This window comes from Vombatus ursinus, unplaced genomic scaffold, assembly GCF_900497805.2.
Source record: "Vombatus ursinus unplaced genomic scaffold, bare-nosed wombat genome assembly UNPS02006779.1, whole genome shotgun sequence".
In the NCBI taxonomy this organism is placed as follows: Eukaryota; Metazoa; Chordata; class Mammalia; order Diprotodontia; family Vombatidae; genus Vombatus; species Vombatus ursinus.
This window is the reverse complement of record NW_020946557.1, coordinates 19,987,255-20,002,084: the sequence shown is the minus strand read 5'-3', so window position 1 is coordinate 20,002,084 and position 14,830 is coordinate 19,987,255. Positions and strand designations below refer to the sequence as shown.

The 14,830-nt window shown below is 34.8% G+C and overlaps 1 protein-coding gene across 2 annotated transcripts in view; it reads left to right on the top strand.

Annotated features, from left to right (window-relative positions):
- The window catches only part of PTPRK (protein tyrosine phosphatase, receptor type K), a 723,664-nt gene that overhangs the window by 667,931 nt on the left and 40,903 nt on the right, over positions 1-14,830 (top strand). For both annotated transcript variants that reach the window (XM_027848590.1, XM_027848589.1), the window contains exons 16-20: positions 3,590-3,774; positions 6,965-7,052; positions 9,094-9,170; positions 12,027-12,063; positions 13,925-14,022. In XM_027848590.1, the coding sequence (XP_027704391.1) occupies positions 3,590-3,774; positions 6,965-7,052; positions 9,094-9,170; positions 12,027-12,063; positions 13,925-14,022 (485 nt within the window). The remainder of the gene's footprint in view (positions 1-3,589; positions 3,775-6,964; positions 7,053-9,093; positions 9,171-12,026; positions 12,064-13,924; positions 14,023-14,830) is intronic.

The following is a 14,830-nucleotide window of genomic DNA, read 5'->3' as shown; positions in this document are numbered from 1 at the left end:
TGATGGTAATTTGCAGCTTCCTGGCCTTTAATTAGCAGTCATAGTTTTGTTTTTCCAAGTGACCAGTACAATGAACAGTAATAACCAATACCCCTTTCCTTGCACTAGGAAATGCCCAAGCTGGAAATCTGAATTTTAAATTTATAGCCCATATTAATTAAGAGAGGTTTAATTGAGCTTTTCTTTTGAGCACAATCCTTTTAAAAGAAAAAAAAGAGACAAAGAGGGAGGGAGGGAAAAAAGAAGGAAGAACAAGGGATAAAAAAACAGAAATTAAGGGTAATATATTTTTTCATGAGCTTTGTTTCCCTGCAGTGCCCAATGATCCACTTGTGCCAACTGCTGTGTTAGGTGAGGACCTAGTCCCTTATCATCCACTCCTGCATGGATTGTGCTTCTTTGCATGGTTGTGAGGTCTGTCAACAAAATAATTGAGTGCAGCGCCTGGAGCAGCTTGTTTCTGATGATAGATAGCCATATTCTTATCAGACAGTACAGGGAGAGTCAACTCACTACTTAGTTTATGAACTCAGATGGCAATAAAATTAGAGTACGTGCCACATTTAAAACAGTACATTCTTTAATTCAGAGTTTCAGCTGAACTGGAACTAAATGAACTGCCCTTAATACATGTTACATTTAGATCACCAAACCTTTAGAATTAATCCAAATTAAGTCATCCTTGAGGTCAAAGACATGTTTTTACTTAAAACAAACCACCACCAGCAACTAAACCACCTGGTTTTGAGATTAACTTGATTATAAAGCTTAATCTAAACTATATGAGATTTTCTCAATTCTATTTTAAAATACCTGAAGTAAAAAATTATGATTAAACAGTATGACTAGGGGAATTTATTTTAAGAGGGATATGCATATCAAAAGAAAACAAATGAGGTTAATAAAAATTTGTGAATTTTTACATGTGATAATTACAATTTTAGATGACCTTTAAATGGCATGCAGTCGTTTCATTCAAGCAGTTTTGAACAGATGCTTTGCTTAATTTTTTTCCCTCTTTAAAGATCCAAGAAATATTATTTTAATAGTGAGAAGTTAAATGGAATCAAAAAACTTTGTCCTCTTATGATTTCAGGAGATTCCTGTGAACCCATAATCTGGTATTAGTTTAAGCATTTTTTTTAACTGTCTGCATATATACTGTGTAATCATGTTAAGAATAAAAGGCACTAATTCAGTGCCTAACACTATGCCTTGCCTAAAGTAGTCACATAATAGCTCTTTGTTCTTTTGAATTGAACTTGAATTTGGTCAAGGAAAAAGTTTTGGGTTTTTTTTTCCATACTCCAACACAGAAAGTCTTATGTAGTTATTCCTCTATATACAGAATAGATATATTCTAACCAAGTGGTTGATAGGCAGAAATCTGCATATTTCTGCCCTTTTTGCCCATTGACTTCTGTGATGATGATCATGATTATCACAAAGATAAAAGAAATGAGGGTGACATTTTTAGCAGAAAGGTCAAGAGAAGCTATACTAGGGAATTCTGGGTGCTTAACCATATATCATCAGGACATGTCCTGCTTCTGCCTACTGTCCCTAAGTAACAGATCTGTAATTGCTAGTAGCAAGGAGGTTAAATAAAGACTTGCATAGTTGTGAAATTAGGAAATAAAACTCTGTGAGTAAATATCTTTCTATAACCTTAGTTACCTGATTTATCAGTGTTATAAGAGTATTATTTTGTATATCAAATTGCCACCTAAGGAATAGACTTAAGCAAAATTAGTGCAGAGCTGATCCTACAGGACTGAGAATATTAGCAATTACTGCATGGATGTATTTTCATTTATTTTCAAAAGACATGATAGTTGAAAATAGTTTTAAAAATAGTGACTTTTAAAACTTCAATTAATTTTGAAAGATGTGCAAATTTTATTTCATTTTCTTCATCATTAGAAACCTGGAAGTTTGTGGATGTATGGGTTTGTTTGGCTTGGTTTTTTTTTTTTTTTGGAGGGAGGTGCGGGGGTTGCATTATGTTTAATTTTGTATTTTAAAAACCGTGTTAGGAATATTTCAAATATTTCTTAAGATTGATAATGATTTAATGATTCAACATGGGATTTTTAATATTGATTATTATTTTTGTGTTTTTGTGTGTGTTTTACTGCCTCATTGGGTTAAAGTCCCTATTACTGGTAAGTATATTGGAAAACAGTGTAGAAAGCCTATGTAAAACATGAGAATATTTAAAATGAATATCCTTAAGTATGGGTAACAAGAAAATGATTGGTACATGTCAATCATATTATTACATGGTTAATTGAAGTGTGAATGTATTGAGATTAAGAATTCATGTGTGGCAGTTTTAGGGATCTTTGGTACAGCTTTTTATAGTTCATTAGTCAAGATTTGTACAAAAGAAACAACCTGGTCTATTTCCTATTTGGATAGAGTCATAAGTAGGATAGGCAATATAGGGGCATTACGTGCTGGGTTACTTATGGGGCTGTTTAAAAATCAGAAATATTCAGTTGTTCAACAGCAGCAAACACAATATTTATATGTGCCTACTCCATTCCAACTTCTTTTTTTTTTTCCCCATTTTACCCTTTTGAAATTATGTGAACTTTTAAGTTATTGCTCATTCCCCTTTGGCCTAAAGCAGAGGTGGGGAACTTGCGGCCTAGAGGCCACAAGTGGCCCTCTCGGTCCTTGAGTGTGGCCCTTTGACTGAATCCAAACTTCACAGAACAAATCCCCTTAACAAAAGGATTTGTTCTGTAAAGTTTGGACTCAGTCAAAAAGCTGCAACTGGCTTAAACTATATGTTAAGGGATTTTGCACAGTCAAAATGGGTTTTGATTTTAAGTTTTGAGGGAGCAAAGTGCACTGGTATTTATTCTTTTAAATCATTTGGATTAATTATAATACTTTGATGCAATTGAATCATATTTATGTCTACATTAGCAAAATAGCAAAGAAAATGCTCCATGGAAAACCATATTTCCAGAAAAGACTGAAGTCTTATCTCCAAAAGACCAGTTAAAATGTGCATATTATATAGGAATGGTCCCTCCTGCCTTCTCCCTCCAATAGTGTAAGTTAGTATTCTGGTAACTTAGCTCAGGTCTTGGGACCCTATGTGTATGATGAAACAGATAGGTTTCAGGCTGGGGGGTATGAGTTTTGTAAGGAGTAAAATGAAGCTGTAAGGACTGGGTGCCTTCGAGAAAGTACTGAATAGAAACTGGCCACCTGCCTAGGTGGCGGAAAGAAAAGGCTGAGCTTAGTCATGACCAATATTTGTATGACTTCATAGAAGAGGAAAAATGAGTAAGAATTTAGGCAAGTCTTAATTTTCATAATTTTTAAGTAGATCCAATGTCCTCTTGTACTTGACAGTACTGATACCTTACTGACTCCTGCATTAATACACTTTTGCTTCATACCTGGAGCTAAAGAAAAGTCCTAGAGTTTTTTCTTTGTGGAGCTAATACCCAACTCCTCTGTTATTTAATAATTATTTCCTTATGGGATCTAAAGGGTCCAGGATTCACACTTTTTAATGTTTGCTAAATTATGTTTTCTCTTTAAATTCTCTGCATTTTGAAAATGCTAGATGAGAACCACAGTGCTCCAGCAGAGTCCAGTCGTCTCCTTGATGTACCTCGCTACCTTTGTGAGGGAACCGAGTCGCCATACCAGACTGGACAGTTGCACCCAGCCATCAGGGTGGCAGACTTATTACAGCATATTAATCTCATGAAGACATCAGACAGCTATGGATTCAAAGAGGAATACGAGGTAAAAACCTAAGAGTAAATTTTAAAGTTATCATCATCATTATTATTATTTTTAGCACATGCAGGCCGATGAGTTAGCTATGGAGAACATGGCAAAGGAAGCCAGGATACAAGTGTGCCATGTACCACAGAAAAGATTAAAATATTAATGTCATTAACAAATCAAGTCAATAAATATTTTATTAAGCACCTACCACTATGTGCCAGTCACTATTCCAGGTACTAGGAATGTAAAGAAAGACACATTCCCTGCCCCCTCCCCCCAAAATGCTGAAAAAGACACTGAAGGCTGAAACAGATTGCTCATGAATCTAAAGCAATGTAGATGTCTGAAATCGGTCAAATACTAAAAATAATACTAATTACTAAAATTACTTGAGTAACTTGGACTCCAGTTTGGGTCTTTGGGTCCTGCTTGCCATTATAGTTTCAAAATACACATCTAGAAAAAGAAGTTGATACCTGTGAACACAGAAGCTTAGAGGTGAAAGATACATCAAAGTCTATCTAATGTAGCCTATACCTGAACAGGAATCCTCTTTGTGACATCTCTTAGTGATAAACCTTATTAGTGATATAGCATCAAGTCTCAAAGTAAAATCTAACCTACAAGAAGCCTTTTTTCCCCAGTCCTCCTTAATACTAGTGCCTTTGCCCTGAGATTCCCTCTCATTTATGTTGTATATATCTTGGAGGTACAGAGTTGTTTGCATGCTGTCTTACCCATTGACATGTGAGTTCCTTGGGGCAGCTAGGTGCCTCAGTGGACAGAGCACTGGCCCTGAAGTCAGGAAGACCTGAGTTCACATCTGGCCTCAGACCAAACACTTGACACTTAACTAACTGTGTGACCCTGGGCAAGTCACTTAATCCCAATTGCCCCCCCAAAAAAACAAACAAACAAAAAAACCCAAACAACCAAAAAAAACCAAAAAACAAAAAACAAAATGTGAGTTCCTGGAGGGTAGAACCAATATTTGCTTTTCTTTTTTTTAATCTCCAATGCCTGGTACGTAATAAGCACTGAATAAATGCTTGCAGACTCAGTGACTTACAAATGGGTTAATTTTTCTTCACCCTTTCTCTGAAGAAACAGAGTAAGCTAGTTGAATTAATACTAATAATAACTCACATTTGTCACTTTCCTAGAGTTTTAAAACTTTTCCCTCGCAACATTCTTGTGAAATGGGCAACACAAACATGATTATTCCCATTTAGAAAAGAGGAGACTGAGACCTAGAGAAATCAAGTGACTTACTCAGAATCCCATAGGTAGTAAATGTCAGAACTGAAATTCAAAACCAGGTCTCTACTCACTCCAGGGTCTCTGTTTTTTTCAGTGCAACAGGCTATCCCAAGTAAACTATTTATAATGGCTACTTTATTTTCCATAACCAGATCATTATTATTGTTATTATCATTATTTGAAATGAAGATCACAATTGACAAAAATACTTTAAAATATATTTGATTATTTGATTTTTTGACAAAGCTATATGGCAGGTCTGGTATTATTATAGGTCATTTAACAAGTAAGGAAATTGAGCCTTTAAAGAAAAGGACCTAAGATTCTAACCCATGCATTTTGATTCCAAATTATACTTTATCATCTGTTTCTTTCCTAACATGAGAAAACAAGAATGTGTAGGCCTAGCAAAAAACCAGTTAAGAAACGAAAAATGGGCTGTGAGAGATTCTTACTCCTCTATCCCATTTAGGAATCTTCCCATCTTAAGTAAAATATTAAGCCTTCAAATACTTAAGGAATAATTTCAATGATAGAGCCAAATTGTCTCCATATGGTGAGCTTGAAAAAAGTCTTCCTTGTCACTTTTCAGTTGTCTAAGAAGTACCCAATTAAGAAGAAAGAGGAAAAATTCCTGCATGTTTAAAAAAAGTTCTGAATACAGCCCATTTTGTCAAGACCAAAAAAAAAAAAAAGAAAAACCCTCCAATTTATGTGCGGATTTCTTAGGTACCTAAGTCTTTGTTTTAAAGTATTTCAGCTGGCAGTTTCATACTACTGGAAGGAATAAGTTATGGTAACCGACTAACTGTACAGAGGTAAACTGCCTCTCCAGAAATATCTCATGCTCATTTTATACAGATTCCTGTGTATACCTGACCTCAATGACCCCATTTCCTGTGCTAAGTGAAGCTTAGCTTTTTCTGCAAGTAGAAAACCTCTACACATTTTAAATTGCTACACATGGAAAATAAACTAATCTACAAACTTTCTAATTCCAAGATACTTGATAATGGGGACATTTTTCTTAAGCTCACATGTATGCCTTTTATTAGAAAACAGCCAGGTAGTACAGTGCTGGGTAGAGCCCTGGGGCCTGAAGTCAGGAAGACCTGAGTTCAGATGTAACCTCAGACATTTGCTAGCTGTGTGAACTTGGGCAAATCATCTTTTCTGTTTGCCTCTGTTTCCTCAGCTGTAATAGCACCCATCTCCCAGGATTGGTGTGTAGTTCAAATAAAATAATATTTGTAAGGTGCTTAGCATAGTGTCTGGCACATAGTAGACATTATATAAGTGCTAGCTATTATTGTTATTGTTGTTATTGATATTTTTATTATTAATAGTAGAGATCTCCCCTTTTTCATAAGCTTCAAAGATTTTTTTTGTGTGGGATAGATTGTGTGTTTATACGGACTCAAGTATATGTGTGTATATATATATAATTTGTGATATTTGACTTATTGTTTATTCTTATAATTAAACGGAAAGGTCTAAAATTTTATTTTTTCCAAGTATTTAGTTAGGAAGCTTATAAGATATGTATTGATCTAGTAGCTATTTTAAGAGCTTCTGGTGTTTTTTCTCTTTCAGTAACTTTTAGAACTGATACATTCTCTTCCATATAGTCTTTGTATAGTTCTTTCTTTCCTTCCCTATCATGAAATTTCAATTGTATAGTTGTTTGTTATTACTACAGTTCTTTATAGCTCATCCACATAAACATTACCATCTTTATCACCACAGTTAGGAGTCAAGGCCTGAGCACTTAAAACTATTTACTATTTTTCAGTCATTTTTTAAATCAGTTTTGCTTGTTAATATACAGGAAATGATATGTGATATTACAGTATGATGTTAGTTAATATAGTATGATTTTAATTTAGGGAGTGGGATTGCTTCCTGACTGTGTTTTGTTCTGTTGTTTTGGTTTTTTTTTCTCCAGAGTTTCTTCGAGGGACAGTCAGCATCTTGGGATGTGGCTAAAAAAGATCAAAATAGAACAAAGAACCGATATGGAAACATCATAGCATGCAAGTTTCCATGCCATTTTCACTAAACATGTATCTCACGTGGAGCTCAGATTTTGTTAATTGCCTTTCCTCTGTGTGTGGTTTAACAGAATCCTAGAGGGTAACACATCTGTTTAGAAAGTCAGCCATTTAATTCCAAACAACATTAGCTATTGGCTGTGTCTCCATGACTGTCATCATCCTCATTAATTAAATCGACTCAAATTCCTTACCCAGTGGAGATAACCTGCTGTTTGATTTCATGTTTGCCTATAAGTGCATGGAGGTGTTATTAAACAACTGAGAAGGTCAGAGTAATAAAAATCACTCACAGATCACGTAAATTATAGTATTGCACAGTGAACATATTCAAGGTGGGGGTATTATACTTCTCATATGCCTTTAGCAATCTCCTTGGAGCCTATGTGTCTGAACTCTTAATTGTTCAATGGTGATTAGTATCAGGAGTCCTCTTATCTCAGGCCTTGAGTTTAGTTTCAGTATCTTGGTTTTAAATGTGGGAAGAATACAGTGATTATCAAATGAAACCATAGAGGCAGTGAGAAAGGTAGCTGAGGCAAAGATGCTACACAGCTGTTAATTAACCTGGAGCACCCTATTCTCATTTAAAAACAATTTAAAGCACATTGCTAAAAGAAGCTTCAGAATTTTATGCTCTTATAACAATTATATTGCATTGTGAACCAGAATTAGAATTTCTGTCTTCAGATCTGTTGCCTATTTGCGATGAAGAGCACATGTTCAGATTTGTAAAAGTGTCTACACTAGCCACATGGGGATTGATGCAACTACAGTTTTATGAATGCAGTGACTTGCTGGGTGCTAACTGCATCTAAACCTTAAAAAAAAAATCATGACATAACAGCTTCCCATTTACTACACCCAGAAAATTGACATTAATGTAGACAACCTTTCTTCCCCATTTCAGGTTAAAAATAGACCTTATATTAGATTCCAACATAGTTTGGTAAATTTGTTGTTGTTAAGTCATTCACTCATATCTGACCATGACCCAGGTTGGGTTTTCTTAGCAAAGATACTAGAGTGGTTTGCCATTTTCTTTTCCAGTGTACTAAGGCAGAAATTAAGTGACTTGCCCAAGGTCACACAGCTAGTGACTGAGACAGGATTTGAACGCAGGTCTTCCTGACTCCAGGCCCAGCGTTCTATCTACCCAGCCACCTGGCTACCCCTTAGGCAAGTTTGAAAAGTAGCTGATAAAGGATGAAAGGATGCAAATCAGTAAAATGTTTGTACACATTCACAGATTTCTCATAATGACAATCATAGCCAATATTTCTATTGAGCTTTACAATTATAAAGCACTTTGTATAATCAGATTTGATCCTCACACCACCTTGTGAGGTTGGTGATATTATAACCATTAACAGATAAGGGAATAGATTGAGAAGTTAGATAACTTCTCTGGGATCACATAGCTAGCTAGTAAATGTCTGAGGCAGAATTCAAACTCTAGTATTCTTGACTCCAGTTACAACACTTTATCTGCTACACTACTTGGCTTCCTAACTGGTAATTCCTATATGCAGGGTGTCCCAAAAGTCTTAGTGCCCTTCTAAGCTGTTAAGCTGTAAAACTGTAACAGTTTAAAATGGTGCTAAGACTTTTGGGACACACCACAAAATAACAGTTCATATTTATATGTAATTTGACAAAGTATTTTACATATTTTATCTCATTTAATCCTTACACCAACTCTATAAGACAGTAGACTACTATTTCCCCTATTTTCCAGGAGAAAAGACAAAGGTATATTGTGGTTAAGTGAATTTCCCATGGTCACACCACTAATAAGTGACAGATCCAAATCATTTGACTCATAAGTACAGTGTGCTTCTCACTATACCACCCTACCTCAGTCAAAGACTTATGATTCCATTCATCAAAAAGGTTATTATCAAGGAGACTGTGTGTGGTTCCTCCCTACCTGTTGTCATTTCACATCGATGACCTTAAGTCTATAGAGTCTTAGGAAATCATAAAATTTTAACAGCTTGCCTCTATTATTTTAAATTTGCAGATGACCACTCCAGAGTCATTTTGCAGCCTGTCGAAGATGATCCTTCTTCTGATTATATTAATGCCAACTATATCGATGTAAGTATTCATGTTATGCTTATTTCAACTTTGTTGACTTCTATATATGAATCTTTTTTTGCATGTTCTACCTATAAATTGATTGATAGCTTTTAAAAATAAAGAACAAACTGTACACTTTTCCTTGTTCTACGTCCTAGTACTCACTGACGTTGTTGTGCTTTCTTTCACACCTGACTTTGGTTTGGGCTGTAGATATGGCTGTACAGGGATGTAAGTACCACTATATGTAAATAACAGCACCCTATTTTAAATATTGACTTTATCTACTCTTAATTACAGTTCTTACTAATGCCTATTACTAGTTTATCTCTGCATGCTTCACCCAATTAACATCATATGATAATATATATATATGTCTGTTCTTTCTTTTTTGTCTGTGATTTCTGTTCCTTGTGTAAGAAAAGATAGTTTAGCCCCTCCCTTCCCTTTCCCAGCTATTTCTAGTGGGGGGAAAAAGGTAAAAATGTTTCACTTTTGCAATTTCATCAAGTATTTGAGTTTTATTGCTTGACGGTTTTTGTTTCTAGCTTTTTTTTTCTACCCTTGTTCCCAAACTCTTTGTGAGAAGCTGGATGGTATGATGTGTAGTAGTAATGCTGAAACTTTGTGTTTCATGTTCTCTTTTCTGCTTTACAAAACGGGTGGGAAATTCGTTTATGGAGTGTGGTGGTGGTTTTTGAAAAAGTAACATTTGTGACAATCAAATAATTAAGTTAAACTCAAATCAGATGTTCAAAATGTATTTCAACCATACTGATCAATTAGGTGTGGCATAGATTTTTCTTATTGTCTTTTAATTTTACAAAATTATAGCTATAAGTGAGTATATATGTAAATGACCTTTTAAAAAATTCAGTAGCTAAATTATTGTGAAAGGAAATGAAACTTGAATTATTGCAATCTGGTTGTAAAGATGATAGGATTCTAAACATGAATAAATTGCCTTAAAATGTGAGATAATTGATAATCTTTTGAAATGAACATGTTTGCCCAATTTACACACTATACATATATATATTTATATATGTGTATATAATACATTTGAAAGTAAAATATCACAGCTGAAGATGAACATGCTAATTTCGATAACCATGAAAGAGCTATTCAAAAAATTCATTAGTTAGAATTATGTTTATACTTCTTTTGGCAAATCTAATCATTTACTTGTTTGAACTGAAATTTCTTTAGCTTATTGCAATTATTACTACCTATGGCTAAATAATAATAACGTTGAATTTCATAAGTATCGTGGGTGTGAATTACACATTCTCATTTCTTCGAAGTGTTCCAGTGTTACTCAATATTGTAATATAACCACAATCTTCATCATGGTATATTAGTGAACAAAAGATTTTTTCTTTACAATAAACTATTTTTTTAAAAACCTCCCCAATTAATCAATGGAGATCATAAAATTTTAACAGCTTGCCTTTACTGCTTTAAATTCCCTATTTAGCATTTTAATCCCAGGTTAATCTTTTGTCATAAGTTATATACTGGAACCTTATATATAATACCATTTTTTACAATTACCCCATAAGAATGTGTTTTAGTGAGATGTGTCATAATGAGAGCATTCTGGTACTTTGAATTTAGAATTTCTCTCAAATGAAAGCCCATTTCGCACCAAATACTGAACTGTACAGTCATCTTATTATAGGATTCTAGTGATCACCATACATATTTATTATATTTTCCTTTATATTGATTTATTATAAATAAAATAAGTGTAGTGCAATAGGCAGAATTATAGTGATAAGATCACTCTGGACAAAAAGCTTTAAAAAATGAAAATATTGATTTTTCCTCCTCAAATATTTTATGTTGATATTCATTAAATTTTGGAGACCAGAGATCTTCCCAAAGAGTTTCAGTGGAAACTTGGCCTTTGCCAGTTTACACAAGCTGGTCAGTTACACTGAGCTACCCACACCCAGATATAAAAAAGTTATACTCTCTGTTGTGGTGTTAGCCCTTAATCAGACCTCTGTGCTTCAAACACAATAAATTTAAACCTTACCACCACCACACTTAGTAATGATTAAATGAATTTTGAGTTTGTCTTCAAGGATTTGTCCAATGTCAGAACAGTTAACAAACTATCTTTTAACATTGCAATATGTTTGTTTTTTTTTTTTTTTTGAAAAATCAGCTGTTTCACCCGAGAATGTATACACATTCAAAAAAGTGAAAGTTTTTGTTCTGGTTGAGGGTTGTTTGTTTTTTTTTTTTAAATCTTCCATATGTGTGCATGTTTTTAATTGTGTTTGTGTAAAGTAAGCTTAATAAACATGCACAAATACAGTTGGTATAATCATGATCACATTTCTAGAAAATGGTTGTTTCAAAATGTATCACGATGTTAATTTTATGCACACATGCATTGTCCAGCTCTAACATTGAAATGTTTAATTATTATTTTATGGTTCTAATATGTCTTTGTCCATTTGTAATTCACTGTGATGTATTTTGGGCTAATAAAATGAGAACCTAGATCTTTGTACACCATTATCGTTGGATGTGTGACCACAGACCAATGGGAAGGCATAAAGCTCTTTGATGGAATATAAAGGCCACAATAAAAAGACTATTTTAATGAAATAAAATGAAGTGTATTTGGGTCATAAAATAGCATACAGTGACTACTTTATGTTACTCTAATCAGATGTTTATATTTGCTTTTCAGATAAAATATATCTGTAGTTTGAAAGGTGAACCATAAAAGTTCACTACTCATTTCAGGGCATTTTATTACTTTACCTTAATAAGGGGTTTTCTATACCTTCTTATGCCTTCATTCTTTTAGTTTTGGTAACATTACACAGTGATAACCTCTTTGTTTTGCTATTTTAGGGCTACCAGAGGCCAAGCCACTACATTGCAACCCAAGGTGAGTTAAAACCCTTATGGCTTTAATGCTAATAGAACAGTAAGATAGTAAAGAGAAGCACCAGATTTTCAGTGTAACACAGAGAGCAACACCTGCTCTTTATTCATTTGTGCAGCTGCAATGTTATATCCTCTGTCCATGTGGAACACATATAAGTGAAAGCTTGTGTTAGATTATTAGAACTAGGGGTTGCTGAGTAACTTGCCATATTGATGGTTTGGTCCTCAGTGTTCTGGCATAACAGAGCACTTAGCCAAGAAAGTCAGTGGAAAAAGAATCACTGATCCCCTTAGTGAAGGGGACCTGAAGCCAGCCTTATTCCAAATAGGGTAACTGCCTCCTTGAAGCGTAGTTGTCTGCAGGGAACTTTAGTGGCCCAGGACCAATATTCTTATAATGAGATATTGAGCTTTCTTCTTGCCATTTCTAGACAAGGCAAGACTGGAGACAGACAAAGGACATAAGGGAATTTTGACATCTTAAATTCCTAGGTAGAGAGGAAGGGAGAAGGCAGGGAAATCTTGCTTGATTGCAACACAAAGAAGGATAAACATGTCTGGGGTGGAGGCAGGGAGAGATTTAAATTTTCTATCCAAGTTGATCACTGACTATCTGAAGGGGGGAAAAAAACCATGCATCTGTCTTATGGAAAATAGAAGCAGGCGGCTCTAATCTAATGTTTACTGCTTTGTCAGAGGTCATATCCTAAGTATTTCCACATATCTCCAGGAGTAATTTAGTTTAATTGTGCATCATGTTAAAGTTGGAAAGGTCGACGGTGATGAAGAGCATTCGAGTTTTACTGTTTTAAGTGCACTACATCACAGCAATGTGTTTGCAGGGAGTGAACATTCATCAGCAAGAGTGCATCTTCATTAGCCCCCAAATGGGCATTGTTTGTGAATAATGGGCATTTATTCAATTAACATTATGGGCTGTTTTGTTCATTGTCAGTGGAAAGTATACATTTTTCACAATGATTTGAAAATGCGTGGACCTAATGCAGAAACAATAGAAGTACCCTAGGAAACAATTATATCTGTGACTATATAAAGAACTGACAGGTAGATATACAGTATGTTCTGTAGCAGGTTTTTTTTTTTTTTTAACGTTTAATGTTGATTCAAAGTGAACTTAAATGCCATCTCCTGACAATTTGTTCCATGTATCTGATTGGTTTTGATGAGGTGTTTTTCTGCTTTTTTCATATCTGAATTCTTCATTAGCTACAAAAATGACTGAATACACATATTATTCCACTGCCTGGACTCTTGCAATAACCTTTTAATTCAGTTTTCTGCCCTACTTCAATCCATCTTTCATAGGTTCCCACCCCTACTCTGTAAATTTGAATGGCTTCATATTACTTTTGTTATCAAATATAAACTTTTCAATTTAGTATTTAGAACTCTTCACAACTGGTACCTTCCCACATTTCCAGGCTTTTAACACATTACTCCCTTCTATGGACTCCGTACAGGTCAATTTGCTTGCTTACCTATGTTGCTCTATCTTCCATGTCTGGGCCTTTGCACTGACTGTCCCCCATACCTAAAATGTTCTCCCTCTCATTAATCTCTGCTTCTTAGAATCCCTAGCTTCCTTCAATCAGCTCAAATACCACTTTCTCTGGTAATTCTTTCCTAGTCCACTGAGGTCCTTGTGCCATCTCCTCTACCTTCCATCAAATCTGTGTTTCTCTTGTGTATACCATTTTCTGTATATGCTCTTTCCCCCATTAGAATGTAGACTCAGAGTAAGGACTTCTTTTTCTTCTTATTCCCAACACTTAGCATGGTGACTGACATATGGTAAGTGCTTAATAAATGCTTTTTGATTAACTAATTGCTTTCTTTTATAGGTCCAGTCCATGAGACAGTTTATGATTTCTGGAGGATGATCTGGCAGGAGCAATCGGCCTGCATTGTAATGGTTACAAATTTAGTTGAAGTTGGCCGAGTAAGAAATTTCTTTTGTTTTGTTTTGTTTTGTTTTAATTGCCTGGCAATTCAATTCAATGTATATTTGACCTAATGTGTAGCATATTGTGCTTATAGCTTAGTAGAGGGTATGCTATAAGTATAAAATAATATAGGAGAGCATAAAAAGAAGTAAAACCAAGTACTTTGTGATGATCAAAGGGAGAAAGATTTCATGTAGTAGGTCACCTTTTATTTGAACTTTAAAGCATTTTAACAGTCAGAGAATGTATGAGAGGACGTGGAACCATATAAGTAAAGGCAGAGAGACAGAAAGCGCATGTACAAGGGTTGATAAGTTTGAGCAGTCATTAGTTATGTGGAGTAGATTTGTGTTAAATAGGGCTGGAATGTTAGATGGTAGAGAACCTTCAGTGCCAGGAATAGGTGTTCAGATTTTACTCAAAAGGCAAGTGGGAGCCATTAGAAGATTTTGAACAGAGGAGTGACATTGTAGATCTATAGAATTGCCTAATGAAGTTAGTCTGGTATGAAGGATGGTTTGCAGAGGTGACAGGATAGCCTACAAGAAGGATGGCCTGTAGGTCATAGGAGGCTATTGTAATATTTCATGTGCTCGTTTCATGTCCTTTATAAGTATAGTGTCAGTAGCGAGAATAAAAATCATGTAAAGAGATGTTGGTGAGGTAGAATTTACATAGGAAAAGTGAGAGAGAAAAGTCAAAGATAAGATTTCAAATAAGAGAGATTGGGGTAACGATAACTGTAATCATAAACTGTTGTCATAGGCAAGTTTAGGGACAAAGATAAGTCTTGTTTTAGCTCTT